Source organism: Zea mays, chromosome 6 (genome assembly GCF_902167145.1).
Source record: "Zea mays cultivar B73 chromosome 6, Zm-B73-REFERENCE-NAM-5.0, whole genome shotgun sequence".
Classification (NCBI taxonomy): domain Eukaryota; kingdom Viridiplantae; phylum Streptophyta; class Magnoliopsida; order Poales; family Poaceae; genus Zea; species Zea mays.
The window spans coordinates 46,434,272-46,456,407 of NC_050101.1; the positions used below are offsets into that span (position 1 = coordinate 46,434,272).

Below are 22,136 nucleotides of genomic sequence, written 5' to 3' on the forward strand. Positions count from 1 at the left end.
AGAAGAAGAGCTCAGTTCCAAAAAGCTCCACATCAAACCCAGTTTTCTGCTGCCTAAACCACATCTTCCTTTTAGATAAACCAGGCGAGCATTGTCCATCCTCTTTCTGAATCTAGAGTTCTTCGCACTGCACCAGTGGGATTGCGAAAATGCTAGCGCGTGGTGAGAGATAGCCCTAGCCATTCTAATCCAAGAAAAAGAAAAGCAGTTAGTAACTGGTTCTACTGGTAATGAGTTCTAGGAAGAGGCTGAACAATTATTCGCTCGCTAACTTTATAATGAAACAGGCTCAATTCGACCATTTAGCCATAGAGCAAAACTGATCGAAGAAACCAACATAAGATTGATGAACTCTTCTAGTGAAAACATTCCTCCCTTTATTCCACAAAATGGCAGAGCAGTAAAATGGAATACATGACCAACAAAAATGAACAAGTCCTCAATGAAGCGCACCTCAAGAACTCAGCAATGTGCGGCATTAGAGCCGTACCCTTCCTCCCTGCCACTGCTGCCCTCCGTGGCGAGGTGAGCGATGTTTCCTATGCGCAGGTTGAAGGGCTAGGGTTGGTGGTGGCGAGAAGAATCTCTTTGTGAGTTCACCCGTGACGACGTCGCGGAAGAAGGCGGCGTCGAACGCGAGCTCGCCGGTCGTCTTGCCGGCCCACTTCCTCGCCAGCGCCGGCACGACCGCGTCCTCTAGGTACACGTCGATGGCCGTCTTGACCCTGCGTGGGCGAGCGCTGAGAGCGAGATCTGCGTGGGCGAGCGCTGAGAGCGGTGGAGGACTGGAGGGGATTCTCCTGCTCGGCGGAGGGATCGCTGATGGCTTGGGGATTGCATCGCGGGGTGGGTGGAGGGGCGACATTCGCGGGGACGGGCGCGGGCATGCCGGGGGTGGGGGGGGGAGGCGGAGCCACGAAAATGGTCTACACTATGCTCTTAATAGTTGTAGAGATGACGACTCGACTAATTATATGGTTTTACTAAAGCCACTCTTATAAAAGCGGGTTAAAAAATTGAGATGTATGGCGGTGACCACTTAAGCGTGGTGGCTTCTGAGTTTTGCCTCGATTTCGATTCTTTCTTTTTCCCCCACGTGCGCCGCCGCGACCTTCCTCGATCCCATCTCCCAACGCCCCCGCCTCGCCTCGGGATCCCGCCGCCGCTCCATCTGCCTTTGCTCCCCCACCCGCAGGCAGCGAGCGACAGCGACGGCGAGGGATGGCCAAGGCCAGGTCGTTGGCGAAGCAGAAGCAGGCGCAGCAATCAAACGGCGGCGGCGGCCACGCGCTGTCCTCCAAGCTCGCCCGGTACCTCGACCCGGAGGCCTCCTTGGACAAGGTACGCCCCGCCCGCCCCTCCTCTTGCGCGCGCGCGGCGCCGGGTAACTGCTCCTGTGCTGACGCTCCCGTCTCGGCCTGGCTCTTGCAGGACCAACTGCTGGACGCGGTGCACTGGATCCGCCAGGCGGTGGGGCTCATATGCGGCCTGCTCTGGGGAGCCGTCCCCCTCGTCGGCGCCGTCTGGATCGCACTGTCAGTTCCTACCTCCCCCTAACCCTCCGTCCCTCCCATCTTCTCGTCCTCCCTCGGCCTTGCCTTGTAGATCTGTAGCTCCCCCTTCGCGCGCATAAGCGAGATCGAGCTCTTTCTTATACGGTGTACATATACATGCGTACCCTTTGTAATTTGTTACAAGATAGATACCAGATCGAGTTTACGGCTGCTCAGGGACGTTGCGTCATGGCGTGGTCACTGTTAAATTGATAGCGCTTGTGCGATTGGAATCCATGAGACTGGCCGGTTTCTCAATTTTGTTGGTTGGCTAAGGGAGTCAGGGAGACAGGGACAATTTCACAACTGCTACGAGCGGTCAGATCTGTTGTTAGACCCTTGTGTTTACTTGTGAGTTTGGGGTCTGATACTCCGATTAGCTAGTTAGTGGTCTGATTAGCTGCACACTAGCTGAATTTTCCAGTTACTACCTCTGTAAAACAGTGCATTTACTTTGCCTTTTCTTTTGTCAACACCCAAAATCCTAATTCCTGCTCAATGGTACTACTGGGTCACAATTGTGTCAATATGTAGCTGCTTACTTCAACGATACAGTTTTGGCGGGTCTTCTTTGATGAGTGTATCCTATCGTGCTCTAGAGTCTAGACTATCTTCGGGCCATAATGTAAATACATGGTTTTCTATAATGAGTCTTGGTTGGGACTGAGTGTACAATACTTTAAGGCCTTGTTCGGTTATTCCCAATACACATGGATTGGATGGGATTGGAAAAAATTCTTAAGAAGTTTGACTTGTTTGGGATTCAAACCCATCCAATCCCACTCAATCCATATGGATTGAGAGCTAACCGAACAAGCCCTAAGGTGGCCTTAGCAAACAGGAAAAGGCTTGCAGAGTAGAACAATTTGGATGATTTTCTGCTAAGTTTTAGATGAATGCTAAGCACACAACGTGCTGCTTGCAATATAAAACGATTTTGTTGCCATGACCTAAATGCCGTAATCCGTTGCTAAAACTATGATGACTTGTGGGTTTGATCTTTATTTGAGCTCAGCGTGTGAGGCTGTGAGCTCTTACTATGGTTCTGTTATGAAATATAATGCATCCCCCTTACAGATTTATGGCCATCTCGACTGGCATTATCTATTGGTACTACACCTACTTGCTGAAGGTTGACGAGGAGGAATATGGAGGCCATGGGGCGCTTCTTCAGGAGGGTCTTTTCGCTTCATTCACCCTTTTCCTGGTAACTATTCTGCTCTACTTTCAAAAAAGAAGAAGGAAAGGACCTATCTCTTTGTAGTCGCTGACATGTCATTTTCTTTTTCGTTGCTTGCAGCTTTCGTGGACTCTAGTATACAGTCTGGCTCACTTCTGAGAAGCTCCTTTGGCGCACATACCTTTGTTCACTGTGCCAGACAGAAAAGACTCACCAGGACAGTGTAGACTAAGGAGCATTTTAGAACGAGCGTTGTATCAAAACGGTTCTGAGCTGTAATGTTATTTCCCAACCCCCAGTGTAATCTTGGTGCTATGGGATTAGTTCGGTGCTAAGCAGAACAAAAATGTTGCATACTACGCGTTTTTCAGTCAAACGACATCCTCTTGCATTAGGAACTGAATTCCATCCTCTTGCATTAGGATCTGAATTCCATGGACAACTTTTAACGCACGGAAGACCTATTTGGTTCGCTGCCTAACTTTTCTGTCTAAGGTTTGTTTGTTTGGTGTCTAAGGCACCACAACGTGCCTAACTTTTCTGTCTAAGCTTAGTTCTTCAATTCGAGCGACTAAGCTTAGATAATCTCTTCAATTCGAGCGACTAAGCTTAGACAATCTGTGGCACCTTAGGTAGAAAACCAAACAGATGTGGTACAGTTAGCTACAAACTAAATAGGCCCGAATTGTTCTAGGATTTGTTACAAGGCGATTTTGAGCAAAGGCAAACTGTAATGCAGCTTTATTTTATCAGATGGATCATATCGTCCTGTATGTATCATTGTGCTTTTTTCCATTGGAGTTACTGTTTGTTCAGATGCATCATTCCATAAACCCAATGCTAAAGCTCTGTTCTAGTATATCCTGGTGCATGGTTACTGTCAGGAATAATGGACTATGGTTAGGACCTGCTAAAAGTAATCTTCCATGGAAAAGTTTGCACCAGTTGATATGGAGATGGAGGTATGCTATGCTACCAGATCTACCAGCACCAAATGAATATGCTTTTGCAATGGCTTTGAGCAGCACTGCAGCATGAAGAAATATCGATTCGCAAATTTAATTAGACATGCCATTTTCAATAGCGTATATGTATACATCTGCATTTGCCTCCTGGTGTCATTTCCAAGACGCTTTTAGTCTCCTTAAACTTAGGCTCCGTTTCATAGGACTCTTTCTCTGTTCAGCCTATTCTCTAAGAAAATAGCTCTCTCTTTATTTTTAGGAAGAGCTCTAGAAAAAACACTATATTTAATTAGAAATATAGCTTCTCCTGGCGTAGAGTCGACGAAGAGAAAAACATGAGAGAAAAGCCAATAGAAGCTTTTTTTTCTGACTCCCGCCTCCTGCGGTTTTTTTTGAGGAGTTCATCCCTCTTTTTCTAGAAAAGCCCATCAAAGAGCTCACTTTGATAGATTTTTTCAAGAAACCATTGAAGGAGTTTTAGAAGGAGTCCTACCAAAAGGGGTGTTAGATGGACAAACTTTAATGGACTTATGGGATGTTTGGTTTCTAGCTACTAATTTTAATCCTTCTATTTCAGTTCATTTTAGTTCCTTGTCTCTTTTATTCCCTGTGTTTGAAAACAGAGATACTAAAATTAGTGTCTAAAACCATACATTCTCTTATTCTTCATTCTCTACGAGAAAAGGATGGGACAAAAAAAAAGATTTTTATTGGTTCATCCGTACCAACCTGGATCCATTTGTTTGTATCACTCTCCATCTTCCATCATTAGTTTATTACTCTAGTTTTCATCATCAGAGAAGAAAAATAAAGGTTCATTTCTTGGTGGCTTATGCCCGCTGTTACGTACTACGGTGCGACTGATCTGCTTTATCAAATGCTACCTGCCTTGTAGTTTGCTACAGATGGGACACCTGTGCGCTAAACTGCTGAAACCTGGAGACGTATAGAAAAAAAAAGTATAAGCATCTCTGCCGTCCATGAAACACAGTCAACTGCTAAAACAAAATTTTTTAAAAAAAACTACAGGCTACAGCACACAGGAAAGTAGGATGATATCATTCTGAAGTATATGCATCTCTTGTAGTTTGCCATATGGGTGAACGAAAACTTCATGTGTAATAGTATCGTTCCCATTTGGATGAACAATTATGGCTTCATCTATATGGTCAACAGATTTTTGTAAAGCATTAGTAGGCCTATTGTTAGGATATAAATCCATCAGATTATTCACATTGATCTTCATGCTATATAGATGGTATTGTCAAACTCCTTCATGAGCAGCACGGTAGCCTAACCAGCTGAGCTGGTCAGGCTGGTCTCGCTCTTTGCTCCCAATCTTTGGCTGTTATCGACCTTCCAAACTGCAGAGCTGAGCGGCTAAATTGTAGAGAGGATGGGAAGACAGCCTGGGCCATTCTCTGTCTGCGTCCTGGATGTCGACATCCCCATGGGTGGTGTTGCTCACTGTTCAGTGTAACAACACCATAGGGCACCTCAAGTCTTGTTGTACAAAGATTTTCTTTTATCTCTATATAAGGCTGCTTGCATTCCTGGAGAGAAAGACATGCTCTTCTTCCTGCCACCTCCTGCTGAAGGGCTTGAGCATAGGTGACATTGCTATTAATCAAGGTATGTGAAGTACAGCTTCAACGCTTGCTCTTCATGTCCAAGCTATATTAGCCATTATACATGCATCCTGCAGCCCAGAAAAGAGAGAAAATTAGGAGCATCCATTCTGCCGCAAGAAACGTTGTGAATGAGTCTTTCATGTGTGGCACTGATGCCAACAAGAAGACTCTTAATAGGCAAATAAAGCTAGCACTTATTTTCTTTTCTAACATCATCGATCCATCACAGTACATGGGTCGATCATATCTGTTTGTTGAAGCAAGACCACATTCCTGCCCAGCTAAAAACATGTTTTGCTAGTGACAGTATAACCTAGCTGATGCAAATAACCTATTATCTAAAAGCATTTATTAACAAAACTTTGAATATTAAGTGCATGGATTATAACGGATTAATCCAGCATACGAGTAAGATGGACCTAATTTTTGTTATCTTTGCAGAAAATCCATTCAAATACAAACTAGTTTTCCTCTCAGAGACAAGCTGAACACTTCTGTTCTACTGAAGAGATAATAATCCTTCCAGTGACCAGTGTGGTCAATATTCGATGCCGATTGAGCCTTCCTTTGATGATCTGTACACCATTACAGCGCCTGGACAGCGGCAAGATGGCTCTTCTTTCTCTTCTCAGCAGCAACTCACACTGTATGACCACAGACTCTGTGATCCCCAGTTGTTCCACAAACCAACCAATGAATCAAACATGCAATTTTCCGGTGTAGTCACCATTCCTGGAATGCACAATGTGAGTACCAACCTCGGACAAAACCACCTGCAGATTACCACAGGGGTTAGTCCAGACTACCAAAGGATCAGATCAAACAATGCTCTTCACCACATAAGCCAGATCCTGATGGAGGATGTGGATGAGAGGGTCGGCTCACATGAAGGTGGGGCCGCCCTTCAGGATGCCGAGAAGGCCTTCTACGATATTCTTCAGCAGGTATACCCACCTTCACTCGACTGGTCACCGCTACATAACAGCAGCGAAGCAGGAGGACCAAATGAGGGTAGCAGCAATTATCACAAAAGGCCTCGCAGAAGCAGTTTCACTAATGACATTTCCAGTCACAGCATGTTGCAGTCCTTGCCAGCCCCATTGAGTCCATATGGCTATGGCAGGAGCCTTTTACTTCCATATCAGTCTCTGGCAAACACTGGGAGGGCCTCAAGATTTGGTTCCCCTGCCTTGCAAACTAGAAGAGAAGCTGAGGATGCAAAGTGGTTCGATAAGATGGTGATCAATTTGGATGACGACAAGCTTTTCATTTCCATACTGACCACTGCTAAAGCAAAAAGAATAGTCGGGAAGAGCAAATATGCAATCTTTCAGATCACAGGCCACAGGAACAATCCATATATCCAGGACTTGGATACCAGGGAAGGGAGAAGTAAAAAGCATACCATCAGCTGCGAAATAAGCCGCAACGAGAAGTTGGACACCGTTCTGCTATGCTATGGTCTGGACTGTTTCATTGAAACAGCAAGGCTGAGAGACATGGCTGTAAAGGAAGTAAGTAAGGATGCACCGAAGGGTCAAAGCAAAGCAAATGCTCAACAGAAGTCTCAGGGTGGTACTAGGCAGCTCAAGAAAGAGGTGGTCGATCTCAGGACCCTCCTCATCCACTGTGCACAGGCTGTGGCAGCTGATGACCGTCTGTTGGCCAGTGAGCTCATCAAGAAGATAAGACAGCACTCCTCAAGAGATGGAGAGTGGTGCCAGAGACAGGCATTTTACTTTGTGAATGGCCTTGAGGCACGCCTGACTGGCACAGGGAGCCAGTTGTTCCACAAGATGCTGGCGAAGCGAGTAAGCGAAGACGTCGTGTTGAAGATCTACAACTTTTATCTTGCAGTCTGCCCTTTCCACAGGGCATCATACACCTTTGCTAACCAAACTATTATGGAAACCTCGGTGGGGCAATCCAGGGTGCACATCGTTGATTTTGGTGTCTGCTATGGTTTTCAATGGCCATCGCTGATCCAGCTTTTCGGTGAGCAAGGAGTGACTCCAAGGCTTCGGATTACAGGTATAGAAGTGCCTCGGCCAGGTTTCAGCCCCTTGGAGAACATCGAGCGGGCAGGGAAACTGTTGGCTGACTATGCAAACATGTACAAGGTGCCCTTTCAGTATCAGGGCATTTACTCACGGTACGAAGATATTCAGATCGAAGATCTCAACATCGAGGAGGATGAAGTGCTTATAATCAACTGCATGTACCGGATGAAGAACCTCGGCGATGAGACAGTAGCCATGGATAGCGCAAGGGATAGGGTACTGAAGATAATGAGGAGGATGAACCCGAAGGTGTCTATTTTCGGCATTCTGAATGGATCATACAGTTCCCCCTTCTTCGTGACACGTTTCAAAGAGCTTCTGTTCCATTACTCCTCGCTGTTCGACATGCTTAATACCAATGTTTCACGGGATAATGAAGCGAGAAAGCTGTTAGAGGGTGGGCTCCTTGGGCGGGACATCTTAAACATAATAGCATGTGAGGGTGCTGACAGGACTGAGAGGCCAGAAACTTACCAGCAGTGGCAAGCAAGGTGCCTCAAGGCTGGGTTCGAGCAGCTTCCTCTCGATCCTGCCATCATGAAGTCAGTATTATGGATGAAGAAAGAAATTTACCATGAGGACTTTGTTGCTGATGAAGACAACGGCTGGCTGCTACAAGGGTGGAAAGGGAGAGTACTGTATGCACTGTCCAAATGGAAGGTTAATTAATCATATATATGCTGATCGGTAATACTCAAACAATTGGTGGTATGCACCATGTGCACCTTGGCTCTCTCCAACAGAGCCTGTAAAGGCTCCTTTACCTTAAATATAGAGGATCGAACGGTCCTCTACCCCCTTCAACAGTGTCTTCTAAATGGTCCTCTAAATTAGAGGACGCTGCTGGACCCTCTCTATATAGAGTTTCTCTAAACGGTCCTCTATTCATTTGAATACTTTAAACAACCGGTTTAGCAAAACTAAAATATGTATAATACATTTGAGAGTATGACAAATACGTATGTACAAAAGTTTAAAAATAAAAATGTCTCTAATATAGTTATTTGCGTATAGAGGATGTGATTTAGAGGACGTTGTTGGAGAACAAGGAGATATAGAAGATGGAATCTTTTAGAGGGCACTGTAAAGGACAAATATAGATGATAGATATAGAGGACGTTGCTGGACTGTAAATGGTCATGTACGCTATATATAGCGGTTTTCGTCGTCCGGTACCTCTCCAACAACATCCCGTAAGACATCCGCTAAAATAGAGTTCGACTCTCGCAACCACTAAAGCTGGAGGAGAGCTGTGCATCCGCTATACGTCTCCGCAGGCTTCGTGTCGTCTCCTCCGGTGTCCTTGTACAACTACGGCGAGGTGGAGTAGGGACAAAAGACGACTACGGCGAGGCAAAGATGGCCATGCGTGTGTGGCCTCGGTCTCCTCGGAGCCCAACAGGAAGGTCACATAGGGGGCATCTAACCGGGTGGTTCATGCCTCTTTTTGCCAGCCTATCAGTAGTCCAACATTTGTTATGAGCCACCAGCCACAGGAAAAAATGGCACTTGGGTGGCATCCAAGATTTCCAGATCCTTTTATGATGGTGAAAGGAGCATGAACCCTGGAAGAGACCAACATAAGCAGTTTTAGCCGAGTAAAGACCATCTGGCGCTAAGGAGAAAATGTGCCTATCTTCAATCTCAGGATGCAACATTAAATCCGATAAAGCTTCGCAGAGGTGCAGATAATCAATCAAGGCCCCTTCTGTTAGAGCTCCCCTAATATCACCAATCCATCTTCTATTGACCATAGCCTCTCGCACTGTTCTTTTGTTGATAATTCTTTTAGGTATGATGAAGATCAGCCTTGGTGCAATATCAACGACCTTCTTTCCATTGATCCATTTATCAACCCAAAAAAGAGTATTAGCACCATTACCAACCACCAAAACCAACACTGCAGAGAAGAAAGATCTAGCATTGCTTGGGACCTGAATGGGGAGATCTACCCATGGCCTGGAAGAATCGGTTTTTTCAGCCACAACCATCTCATTCTAAGATCCCAACATAGCTTAGGTAGGCTAGAAATCCCCAGACCTCCCAGATGAAGAGGCATGCAGACCTTTTCCCAAGCAACCATACAATGGCCTCCTTTAGCATCCTTTCTGCCTCTCCATAAGAAACCTCTTCTAATTTTAACAATTGCATTAATTGCCCACTTAGGGAATTCAATAGCCATTGCGGTATAAATTGTCATACCAGTGAGGACATGCTGCACTAGAATTCTTCTGCCAGCCTTGTTCAACAAATCTGCCTTCCAGCTTGGAAGAAGATCTACAATTTTCTCAATAATGGGCAGAAACTGCTACTTGGTCAGTTTATGAAGGGAGAGAGGGAGTGAGAGCACCTAGAGGGGGGGGGGTGAATAGGTGATCCTGTAAAACTTGAAACTTAAAGCCACAAACTTGATTAGGTGTTAGCACAATAAAATCAAGTGACTAAGGAGAGCTCTTGTGAACCACAATTGACACAGTGAAAGCAAGCACAAGAGACTCGAGGATTTATCCCGTGGTTCGGCCAAGTACAAAACTTGCCTACTCCACATTGTGGCGTCCCAACGGACGAGGGTTGCACTCAACCCCTCTCAAGTGATCCAATGATCAACTTGAATACCAGAGTGTTCTTCTTTCTTTACTCTTTCCCGTTTGTGAGGAATCTCCACAACTTGGAGTCTCTCACCCTTACAATAAGAATCAAAGTGAAAGCACTAGAGTAAGGGAGGGAAGCAACACACATAAATCCACAGCAATACGCACACACACAGCCAAGACTTGAGCTCAATTGAATAACACAGGGTTCACCACTAGAACGGAGCTCAAATCACTAAGAATGCCAATCGAGTGCGCAAAGACGAAGTGTGAATGATCAAGAGTGCTTAGAGTATGCTTGGTGGTCTCCTTCATGCGCCTAGGGGTCCCTTTTATAGCCCCAAGGCAGCTAGGAGCCGTTGAGATCATCCAGGAAGACAAATCTTTCCTTCTGTCGACTAGTGCACCGGACAGTCCGGTGCACCACCAGACACTGTCCGGTGCAGATTTCTTTCCTATTCAGGCGCAGCCGACCGTTGGCGATTTGGAGCCGTTGGCGCACCGGACACTGTCCGGTGCACACCGGACAGTCCGATGCCCCCTTCAGACCGTTGGCCCGGCCACGCGTCACGCCCGGATTGCGCGGCCGACCATTGGCTCACCGGACAGTCCGGTGAATTTTAGCCGTACGCCGTTGATCGCTTCCCGAGAGCGACGACTTCGCCGTGGATGGCTCACCGAGACTGGTCCTGGCGCACCGGACACTGTCCGGTGCACCACCGGACAGTCCGGTGCACCCAGACCGAAGCTGTCTTTAGCTGCACATTGTCAGCTCTTTTCCAAATTGTTTTCTCCTGTTTTCTAGCACTTAGACAAATATGTTAGTACACAAAAACCAATGTACTAAGTCTAGAATCATACCTTTGTATTGATTTGCACTTTGTCCACCATTTGGCATAGTTTAACACATAATCATTTGTGTTGGACACTTAATCACCAAAATACTTAGAAATGGCCCAAGGGCACATTTCCCTTTCAGGGAGACCTAGATATTTGCAATGGAAAGAAGCACACCACATGGTAACCAATTTTGAACCTCCAAGATGGTCTGCTCCAAACATCTGATAGGGTAGATATTGGATTTCTGAACATTGTTGCGGAGACCAGAGGCGTGTTACTAACCTTGGGATTAACAATTGAAAATCAGTCCCTAAGGACTATCTGATATATATAGGCTGTAGGCCTGGGCCTGGGCCTAATGGGCCTTAACACCCCTCCTCAAACTCAATGTGGAAAAGGAGGATCTGAAGCGTTGAGTTTGATCATGTGAAATTGATGTTGTGCTCTTGTTTGTGCTTTGGTGAAGAAATATGCCAATTGAGATTATGAGGGTACATATTGAAGGTCAATAGTCTTCTGCTGACAATGAGACCGAGTAAATGATGCATCGACACCAATGTGTTTAGTAAGTTCATGCTTCACTGGATCATGAGAAATCTGTATAGCACTCATGTTATCACATAATAGAGGTGTAGGAGTGTCACAAGAAACACCAAGATCAGCCAATAGCCAGCGCAGCCAAATAATTTCAGCAGTGGTAGTAGCAAGGGCCCAAAGTTCGGCTTCAGCACTAGAACGAGATATGTCTGCTTGCTTCTTGGATTTCTAGGCAATAGGAGAGGATCCAAGAAGAATACAGTAACCTATAGTAGAACAACGGTCAACAGGGTCACTTGCCCAAGTGGCATCAGAGTATGCATGTAGCTGAAGTGGACTATCAGAATCATAGAGTAAACATCTTGATTGTGTCCCGCGTAAGTATCGAAGCATACAAAGCAAATGACCATAATGAACTGAGGTTGGTTTGGATACAAATTGACTCAACATATGAACATCATGAGCAATATCAGGTCTGGTGATGGTGAGATAAACAAGACTACCCACAATATGACGATATCGAGTGGGGTCTGCTAGAGGTGTCCCATCCCGCGGACAAAGTTTTAAATGAATATCCATTGGTGTTGCAACTGTCCGAGTATCAGTAATTCCAGAGCGATCAAGAAGATCTTGTATATACTTGGATTGAGACAGATAAAAACCTTTTGAAGTTTGATGAACTTCAATACCCAAGAAATAGCTAAGTGGACCCAAATCAGACATCTGAAATTCCTTACTAAGATGCTGCTTAACATGAGAAATATGTTCTGAGTTGTCACCTGTAATCAGCATATCATCCACATATAATAGAAGTAAAGTGCGCCCTTTTGGAGAGACATGAACAAACAATGCAGGGTCATGTTCACTAGAAGAGAAACCAACAGCTGTGATGACAAAGATGAATCGTTCAAACCAAGCATGAGGGGTTTGTTTCAGCCCGTACAATGTGCGACGAAGACGACAAACGTGTCCTGAGGGAGTATCAACCCCCGGAGGAGGATGCATATACACTTCTTCACGTAGATCGCCATTGAGAAAAGCATTCTTGACATCCATCTGGGAGATAGTCCAAAAAGATGAGGCCGCAACTGCAATCAAGGTTCGAACAGTAGTCATATGTGCAACAGGAGCAAAAGTCTCATCATAATCAAGTCCTTGAGTCTGTTGGAAACCACGAGCCACAAGACGAGCTTTCTACCTCTCAATGGAACCATCTGGTTTTGTCTTAATTTTGAAGACCCATTTGCATGTAATAGGAACAACATGCGAGGGTAAAGGAACGATATCCCATGTACAAGTGCGTTCAAGAACAGCCAATTCATCAATCATAGCTAGCTGCCACTCAAGAATCCTAGAAGCTTCCTGATAAGTAGTGGGTTCAACAATTGCCATACCAGCTCGTGGGAAACCATAGCGATCTGGAGGTTCAATGGTACCACGATCACGAAGACGATATCCCTAATTAAAAACATCGTTAGACTCATAATTGTTAGTACAAGAATCAGGTACATGATCAGTATCAGGACCAGCCGCAGGAATAGACCGGGAACGACGAATGTAGGTTTGGATGATAGGTGGTTTGGAAGAGTAAGTAGAGGATGACGTGGAGGTGGAAGGTGGTGTTATGGGAATGAGAACATCAGATGTGGATGTAGAAGGTGATGGTTCAGCAGCAGGAATGGAAGGAAGACATATGAAAGAAGTAGATTCTGTGGGATAATTTGAGGAGTGAGTAGACTGGTTGTGAAAGAAGGGTCGATTTTCATTGAAGCTCACATCTCTAGAAATTCGAATACGACGAGTAGATGGATCATAACAACGATATCCTTTGTGTTCAGGACTGTATCCAAGGAATACACACTCTACAGATTGAGCAGTCAATTTGGTCCGCTCACGAGGTGGTAACAAGACATAACATATACATCCAAACACATGAAGATGATCATATCGTGGAGAAGTGCCAAAAAGAACTTCACCTGGTGATTTGCCAGAAAGTTTAGATGATGGTTGTCTATTAATGAGATACACGTCAGTGGAAACAACTTCACTCCAAAAGTGTGAAGGAACAAAAGAAGATATCAAAAGAGTACGAGCACTCTCAATAATATGACAGTATTTGCGTTCAACAACACCATTTTGGGCATGAGCACCAGGACAAGAAAGTTGAGCTAGAGTACCCTCTATGGTCGATATCTGGCGAAAATTATCAGATAAAAATTTACCACCAGAATCAGAACGAAAAATTTTAATAGTAGCAGAAAATTGGGTGTGAACCATGCGAGTGAAGGACTTGTAAATAGAAGGCAATTTGGAGCGACGTTTCATGAAGTAAATCCAAGTATAATGAGAATGATCATCAATAAAAATGACATAATATTTATGACCACCTTTAGAAACAAACGGAGCTAGACCCCAAACATCAGAGTGAATTAGATCAAAAGGTTTAGCAGAGTGGAAATTACTAGTAAAATATGAGAGTTGTATTTTGTAAAGGCCCATATATTATTGTATGCCTATATATATGCTACAGTACCCGAGGGGACTATTATCTCGCCTAATCCATGTTAGTCACATGGTAACAGAGCAGGTTAGGGTTTAAGTCTAAACCAAACCCTGATCCAATTTTTCGGCGCCGTCGCGCCGTCGCTGTGCTGCCCTCGCGGCCAACTCCTTCCCCTTCTCCGGCTGCTGTCGCGACCCTCCCACTCCCGCCCGCCGTCGCGGCCGCGGGTCCTTTTCCCGGCCGCTGTCACGGCCTGCTGGCCGCCGCTTCGTCGCGGATCCGCCGTCCCTGCGCATCCGCCGTCCGCCGGATCCGCCTTCCGCCGCGCCGTCGACCTCCCGTCCCTGCGCATCCGCCGTCCGCCGGATCCACCATCTGCCGCGCCCCGTCGACCTGCCGTCCCTGACCGTCCGCCGGATCCGCCGTCCGCCGCGCCCCATCCACCTGCCGTCCCTGCGCCAATCGCGGATTCGCGCAGATCCGCCCGTCGTCGCAGTTGTCGTCCCTGCGCACGGCCTGCTCTGCGCAGATCCGACGTCCAGGGATCTTCCTTTGATGATGCAAAAGGCTTTAGTGATGTCTAGCTTGAAAAGAAGACATGCCCTATTTTGCTGATGCAAAAATCTCGAAGTTTGCTGAACTAGCATAAAGTTGTCTTGAATGAATCTTCCTTTGATGAAAGCACTCTGATTTGGAGATACCAGATCGTTCAGTTTGCTAGCAAGCCTATTGGCCAGGATCTTAGTTACCAGTTTAGCAAAGTTGTGCACTAAACTGATAGGTCTGAAATCTTTCACCTGATCGGCCCCATCAATCTTTGGGACCATAGCAATATATGCAGAATTTACTCTGTCCAAGTTTATGAAGTTCCTACTCCATACTGCTGAAATTGCATTGAGCACCTCCACTTTGATGATGTTCCAACAAGCCTTGTAGAACCTCCCTATGAACCCATCTGGCCCAAGGGCCTTATCGAAATGGAGATTCAATATAGTTTCCCATACCTCCTGCTCAGTGAAAGGGACGTCCAGAGTAGAGGTTATGAGCTGGGAGACCAAGGGCTTCTAGGTCGATGGTACTTTCCCTGAAATCAGACTGACCGATGAGATTGGAATAGAAATGGTCCACCAGATTAGCTTTGTCAGCCTGGCTAGTGACAATATTATCTCCATCTCTCAGCAAGGTCACCAAATTTTTTCTTTTCCGATATCTAGCATGCATATGGAAATATTTAGTGTTTGCATCACCTTCCTTTATCGGTTTATCCATGTTATTCTTGATCTTAATCTTGCCATCGTTCTTTGGAAGGAGGCCAACAACAAGGACTGTTTCTTGAGCTTATTTTTAAGCCAGTTTTCAGCCGGAGTGAGTGGTCTGTGATCCTGAGCAATTTCAAGTCTATGCAGCAGCTCTCTTGCCAGACAAAGCTGACAAACAACATCAATCTTAGCAGAATCAACCAAAACTCTCACAACATCTTGTCTGACCGAAGATTTAAGTCCTCTCACATTTCAGAAAAGTATTTTAGAAGGATCCATTGGATAAACTAACAGGGAACCAACTGAACAGATGAAAACAAGCCCTAGGACTTTAAGTCTTCTGGTGTAGACCACCCAAAAAGAGCAGCTAAGGCATCAACATGAGACTGGATAAGTGGGTGCTTGAAAAGCAAAGCATACTCCATTATAGCTTCACGACTAATCCCATCAGAATCGTTGATTATATGCAAGGCCCTCATAGCCTTCCTGGAAGCCCTGCTACACTAATCTTGCATGGAAAACTCGAATGTGATACTGTTATGGGTGTTGGCCCAGGATGGACCAGCCTGAGCTGGGTACTGTAGCACAGCCTATACCGCCCTTGCTAAAGAAGGAATAAGGATTAAGAAAGAGATAGGTGACGTACCAAGAAGAAGAAAGAAAGAAAATAAAGAAAGAACAAACAATACAATTCCCCGAAATACTCTAATCTCTCTCCAAGCCAATTTTACCCAGCTATCTTCCTGGAAATGGTTATCCCACAATGACCCAAGGATCATAACAGATACACACGTATACAAATTTATTCTGATTTAGTTTAATTTATAATTATAATCAACCAAGCTACAAAGAAAATATTTCTATGACAGCTTTCTATATCTTCACGTTCCAAGGCATCTGGGCAAAAAAAAACCCATTCTGGCTGAATAACAATGTTGCCTAGCTTGTGACTGAGGAAATGTACCCACAAGACATATGGAAAACTCTGTTAGCTTCATGCCAAAATCATACTTTTAATAAATCAGAAATCCAAGAAGATCCACAAGAAATGTAACCCATCCATACAGAAACATGTTCAGAGAGAAAGATGACAAGAAGCAAAGTCCAAGAGTAGCACTAAATAATTTTCTTAATTGCATCAACAAGAAAAGCTCATAATCAGCACAACAAGAAATCCCAGTCTCTTTCTTAAGCGCCAGTGACCAGACAACAAACCAATACTCTCCATGTCTGTAAAGCAAGTTCATTGCATGGAATTTAACCTTCTTCATCATCCACTAGGGCTAAGAGAGATTGAAGAAAGCTAATCAGGTGCTTCATCAGGTAATTTTCTGCCATCACATCAATCAACTAAGCAGAAGTGTTATTTATAATTGCATCTTTTTTCGAGTACAGTCTGTTTGAACTTTATGTTCCTATGCAACTTTGAGTTTCATCTCCTAAATTTTGGACGCATCAACATTTTTCTCAACAGGAGATGCTCTACGAGAGTTCAAGCTTATAATTGCCAATGTATGACTTTACAAGCCAAGTAAGCACTACATCTATACACAACATTATGAACATAAAACAAGGTCACTGCAACTTTTAGATGAATTATTCCACGTTTCATGCACTAGATAAAGTTGTGCTTTTGTTGGTTAGTTGGTCTTGGAAATAACATGTAGCTGCCGGTGAACTTTGGGATTACTTCTGGGATTGTTGCTTAAAAGGAATTCAATGATTGATAACCAAATGCATATTTCTTTAATCAACTTCCTAAGGGGAACGAATAAAAAAAATCATCAAACTTAGGAGGAACTTATGTGGCACTGTAAATTAGAAGTAGGGACATAAATTTGAGTCAAACAGGACTAAAGCTATGAGGCACAAAGTTTCAAGATAGCTAATGAGTGAGCAGGACTTTCACTGTTCTGTTGAAAGAAGAACTAGCAGCATGCTGACCACTTTTATCTTTTCTCCGCTGCAGCTACTAAACAGGACATCTCAGTTGTGAAGGTACATTTTGGCAATTATATTTATTTTGTAAGGCAAATCCCTCTATGCATGGCCAAGAAACAAAAGTGAAAGGTGGTGTCTATCTTTTGTAGATCATAAACTTTTCAAGAAAACAAGGTCCGTGGATCTCTAACACAATGGAAAGTCCTGAGTACTGTGAGATAAACTCAAATATGACTCTTGACTACATAAACCGACTGTTAATGGAGGAGGGCACTGATGAGAAGGCCAGCATATACCAACAACTTGATGCACTTCAGGCCATGGAGAAGCCATTTTATGATATTATTGGACAGACATATCCATCTTCACCTATGGAGACAATGATCAGTAGAGATAACCAAGTAGATTGTCCTCAAGACAATTATAGTAAACAGGCACGCCGTGGTTGTTTTGTCAGTGATATTCTAGAGCCACAAGGTGTGCACCTGGTAGCCAATGATTGGACTTATGAATGTGATCATTTTTCTTTGCAATTTGAGAGAGGTGCTGAAGAAGCAAATAAGTTAGTTCCCAATATTGCAAAATTGGCTGATCTGGATAGTAATGGCCTTTCTGATTCCAATCGAATGATAGAGGCAACAATTGGACAAAAGGGCAAGCATGGAAGCAAAATACGGAGTCATCCTCATGTGGACTTGGAGTTTTTGGAAGCGAGGAACAGTAAGCATTTGGCCATCTCAGCTAGTGAAACAACCCGGGATGAAATGTTTGACAGTGTTCTGCTCTGTGATTGTCGATTTAATTGTGATGCTGCTCATATTAGAGAAATCAAGGCAAAAGAAGCAAACAACAGTTCACAGAATGTTCGGAGAAAAGGATATGGTCAACGGCAAGTGAAATCACGAGGTAAGAAGAAAGAGGAGGAGGTTGACCTCAGGGCTCATCTCATGCAGTGTGCACAAGCAATAGTAGTAAACAACCTTCCATTTGCCAGTGAGCTACTGGAGAAGATAAGGCGTCACGCTTCACCATATGGAGATGGCTCTCAGAGGCTGGCACTTTACTTGGCAAATGGTCTTGAGGCACGCTTGGCTGGGACAGGGAGCCAAATGTATAAAGAACTGATGGAGAAACAAACAAGGGCCACAGACATGTTGAAGGCCTACCGCCTTTTCAATGCAGTGTGTCCTTTCGCTAGGGTAGCATACTACTTCTCCAACCAAACAATTGCTGACCTATCGAACGGACAACCAAAGGTGCATATCATTGATTTTGGCATCACACTTGGCTTTCAGTGGCCATCATTAATCCAGCGCTTTGCGAAGCGAGAAGGCGGGCCCCCTAAGCTTCGTATCACAGGCATAGATGTACCTCAGCCAGGTTTTCGCCCCCGTGCAATAATTGAGGCGACAGGAAAACGGTTGACTGAGTATGCAGAAATGTTCAATGTACCTTTTGAGTACCAAGATATCGCCTCACCATGGGAAGATATCTGCATCGAGAATCTCAATATTGACAATGATGAGGCGCTTATAGTCAACTGCATGTTCCGAACACAATATCTTGGTGATGAGACAGAAGACATAGATAGCGCAAGGGATAGGGTACTGCGTACCATGAAGAGGATCAACCCAGAGGTTCTCATTCTTGGCATTGTAAATGGGATGTACAGCTCCCCATTCTTCCTGACACGATTCAGAGAGGTTGTGTTCCATTATTCTGCGCTGTTTGACATGCTCGATGCAACTGCTCCCCAGAGTCATGAAGATAGGATACAGATAGAAAGGGATCTGCTTGGGGCAAGTGCACTTAATGTTGTGGCGTGTGAGGGTGCAGAAAGGATTGTGAGGCCAGAGACTTACAAACCATGGCAAGTGAGATGTCTCAAGGCTGGGTTCAAGCAACTTCCTGTTGATAAAGCAATCATGAAGAGATCAATAGATGAAAAAGACAAGCATTATCATGAAGACTTTGTCATCGACGAAGATAGCAGATGGCTGATACAAGGATGGAAGGGGAGGATAATGCATGCAGTGTCCTCATGGAAACCAAAGGAATCATATACTAATCAGTAAGATCCAAATGATGATGTGATGGCTTTCAGACAATCTTCAGCAGAACGCTTTAAGTACTGATCGTTGGCTTCTTGGTAAAACTGTGGCTGAACACTGTCCAATCCTGATCCAAATGATTTCTAAAAGGGCTTTAAAGCGAAGAACAGTAGCGGAGGGGCTCACAGATCGTAAATGGGTGTTAGATATAAGGGGAGGCTTGTCTGTACCAATTTTAGTGGAGTATCTGCAGCTCTGGAGCTTGGTTGATGGGGTAGGTCTTCAACCTGACATCGCAGACCAACATATTTGGCGCCTCTCTGCTCATTGTACTTATTGTAGCAAATCGGCATATGATGCATTTTTTACTGGCTCTATCTTTTTTGCCCCTTGGCGACGAGTCCGGAAGACCTGGCCCCCCTTAAGATGCAAATTCCTTGTATGGTTGGCAATCAAAAACAGGGTTTGGACAGCTGATAGACTGGGAAAAAGTGGCCTGCCCCATCCAGTTGCTTGCCCTCTGTGTGGTCAGGCCGAGGAGTCCATCCAGCATATTCTTGTCTCCTGCGTGTTTGCTCGACAAATATGGACGTCCATCCTACACAATTTAGGACTCCTAGCCATTGTCCCTCAGCCTGGATGCACACGGTTCTCAAACTGGTGGCGCCAAAGTATCAAAAGTGTTGGGAAGAGTCTAAGAAAAGGTCTTAACTCCCTGATCATTTTGATTGCTTGGGAGATTTGGAAGCACCGTAATGCTTGTGTGTTTGAGGGGGTTGTACCCTGCGCCCAGCAAGTTAGGCGTGCCGTGATTGAGGAGGGCAATGCTTGGTGCCTGGCTGTGGCTGGTGCATCAACTCTGCAAGACCTCCTCCTGCGCCAGCTCCCTAGGGGACCCTAGCAGTTTGGCTGCTGGTTGTCGCTTTGGTCGTGGTGTTGCTCTGTGTGCGTGGCGTGTTGTGTTAAAGTTGAGGGGGTCTTGGCCTATGGGCCTTTGTATTATGGGTTGACAAGTCTTGTCTCTCCTATGTTTTTTCCTTCTTAATATAATGACACGCATTGCGTTTGTTAAAAAAAAGTATCCTCTAGTCTAGATTATCATTTGAACAAATAAGTGCCACACTAAACAAAGTGTAAACGAGATTTAGGAAAGAGGTGATGGATAATATCCAAAGGAACAGACATAGCAAGTATGAGCACCCTGGTCTATTCGTTCAGGTTCTCCCCACCACCTTCCTTATCTACCCTCTGATCGAAATTGGTGTCCCCATGTGGCTACTCTGGCTATTGACAAGATCCATCGATGGTTTTTTACTTTTTTTTGGAAAGGAGATCAATGGAGGTATCCATCTTGTTGCCTGGGAAAAAAGTATGTATAAGTCTTCAATGGGGTCTATGGATGTGCTGGTTGTGGCTCCAAAAAATGCAACCCGGACGACCTTGGGCGGAACTGCAGTTATCTATTCATGCCAACACTTCAGCATTGTTCGCTTCTCAATTATCGTAACACACTGTTTTGAACTGATTATTGGCTCCATGGTCACTCATAGAGCTAGTGCCTGCCTTTTTTGCTATGGTTCTGAGGAGGGCACTTGGATCAGGGATATATAAGGATGTTTATCTGTTGAAATGCTAATTGAATACCTACAGTTGTGGGATGCCTTGGAAGAAATTGATATACAACCAGGTTAACAAGACTGCCCACGTTTGGAAGCACTTGGCTTCTGGAGAGCTCTCCACAAAGTCCACTTATGAAACTTCATCGTTCCAGTTGGTTTTGAGCTATGGAAACAACAGTGGAGATCATGGGTTCCTCCATGATGCAATTTTTTCCTACGGCTTGCCATCCACAATCGTTGCTAGACCTCAGATTGGTTAGCACGCCATGTCTTCCTCACCCAGATTGTTGTCCATTATGTGATCAAGACAACGAGATAGCTCAGCACATCCTTTTCAGATGCGCTTCCACAAGGGAGTTACACTCACGGCTTCTATCAGGCACTTGCCTCTGAACTATCTCAACCACGATAACATGGTGTTTGTGGACCAGTGATATTGACAAGAAAACTTTTCTATTCCCTTGTAATTCTGGGTGCATGGTGGATCTGAGTGCCTCCAAAAGTCAAGATGGTATTGCAGGAATTACCGATGAGGCCAAGCTTTAGTGCCGCTAGGGAGCAAAATGCCATAGCTCCTTATGGCCGGCTTAGTTCCTAGTTGTCCATACTGTACTGTGTGGCACTTCTGAAGTGGTGTTCTTGCATGTGTGGAAGGGAGAGGGATGGAGCGACAACGAGAGAGAGAGAGAGAGAGAGAGAGAGAGAGAGAACATGTGTGCTGACTTATCTGTTGAACATTATCAATAACTGAGCAATCTTATTTGATATGGAAGTTCATTAGCATTATGTACAGAATCCACTGTCTATGACAGGAAATAAAGCCAAAAAATAGCCAAAGAGAGAGCAAGAGGTAAAAAAGGATGCTACATTTCTACATGGAACAAAGGTAATGTTTTAGGAACTTAGTAAACAGGAAACTAACCTTAATACAGATTTCATATCAATTTATAAAAGAATACCCTCAATTTGTTGGCAAGAACAATATTATCTCTTTAGAAGCGACTATTAACTTGTGCAAAACGTGTCCTAAAGTCTGTAGTTGGCGTCCCTTCACCTTCTGGTTTTGATGACAGATCAAATGCCTTAAACTTTGCCTGTTCAAATAGCAAGGCCTGCATAGACAAGTCACAGATCAATCAAACGATAGAATTAGCACTTACATATCGCAAGAGCTTGAGAAAAGCATTGATCTATAGTATGTGCCTTCCACATGAAGCTACCTGTATGCAAACTTCTGCAACATCGGCCCTGGCAATAGTTCTTGTTTCTGTTTTCAGGATCTCATCATCCTTCCCAACAATCAACTCTCGCAAGCCACCATCTTTATCTTGTAAACTGCCAGCTCTGCAAGGAAAATAAAAAAAACAGTATATTACCAACATAAGTATTCACAGTTATAGCTTTAG

The 22,136-nt window shown here is 44.6% G+C and overlaps 4 protein-coding genes across 4 annotated transcripts in view; 3 read left to right on the forward strand and 1 right to left on the reverse strand.

The window, feature by feature from the left end:
* Positions 1–1,134: 1,134 nt before the first annotated feature.
* On the forward strand, positions 1,135–3,110 carry LOC100282927 (RAB5-interacting protein). The gene is made up of 4 exons (NM_001291635.1): positions 1,135–1,341; positions 1,432–1,535; positions 2,631–2,760; positions 2,854–3,110. Exons 1-4 carry the CDS (start codon positions 1,222–1,224, stop codon positions 2,890–2,892), a joined length of 393 nt encoding a protein of 130 aa, NP_001278564.1. The 5' UTR covers positions 1,135–1,221; the 3' UTR covers positions 2,893–3,110.
* A 1,628-nt stretch (positions 3,111–4,738) lies between these two features.
* Positions 4,739–22,136, reverse strand: part of LOC103631022 (uncharacterized protein At2g37660, chloroplastic) — a 58,165-nt gene continuing 40,767 nt past the window's right edge. The window contains exons 4-6 of the mRNA XM_035960277.1: positions 21,951–22,074; positions 21,653–21,842; positions 4,739–5,397 (exon numbers count right to left, since the gene is read on the reverse strand). Coding sequence (XP_035816170.1) covers positions 21,723–21,842; positions 21,951–22,074 — 244 coding nt within the window. The 3' untranslated portion in view covers positions 4,739–5,397; positions 21,653–21,722. The remainder of the gene's footprint in view (positions 5,398–21,652; positions 21,843–21,950; positions 22,075–22,136) is intronic.
* On the forward strand, positions 5,404–8,193 carry LOC103631021 (scarecrow-like protein 9). Its single transcript, XM_008652040.2, has one exon. The coding sequence runs from the start codon at positions 5,878–5,880 to the stop codon at positions 8,056–8,058; it is 2,181 nt and encodes a 726-aa protein (XP_008650262.1). The 5' UTR covers positions 5,404–5,877; the 3' UTR covers positions 8,059–8,193.
* Positions 15,550–21,646, forward strand: LOC103629255 (scarecrow-like protein 9). Its single transcript, XM_020540195.3, has one exon. The coding sequence runs from the start codon at positions 17,255–17,257 to the stop codon at positions 19,133–19,135; it is 1,881 nt and encodes a 626-aa protein (XP_020395784.1). The 5' UTR covers positions 15,550–17,254; the 3' UTR covers positions 19,136–21,646.

Excerpts from the sequence above, each read along its gene's own strand:
- LOC100282927 (NM_001291635.1), top strand. The coding sequence starts at position 1,222 with ATGGCCAAGGCCAGGTCGTTGGCGAAGCAGAAGCAGGCGCAGCAATCA. Across the intron at positions 1,536-2,630 it reads GGCGCCGTCTGGATCGCACT|ATTTATGGCCATCTCGACTG; the intron begins GTCAGTTCCTAC and ends TCCCCCTTACAG. Across the intron at positions 2,761-2,853 it reads CTTCATTCACCCTTTTCCTG|CTTTCGTGGACTCTAGTATA; the intron begins GTAACTATTCTG and ends CGTTGCTTGCAG.
- LOC103631021 (XM_008652040.2), top strand. The coding sequence starts at position 5,878 with ATGCCGATTGAGCCTTCCTTTGATGATCTGTACACCATTACAGCGCCT.
- LOC103629255 (XM_020540195.3), top strand. The coding sequence starts at position 17,255 with ATGGAAAGTCCTGAGTACTGTGAGATAAACTCAAATATGACTCTTGAC.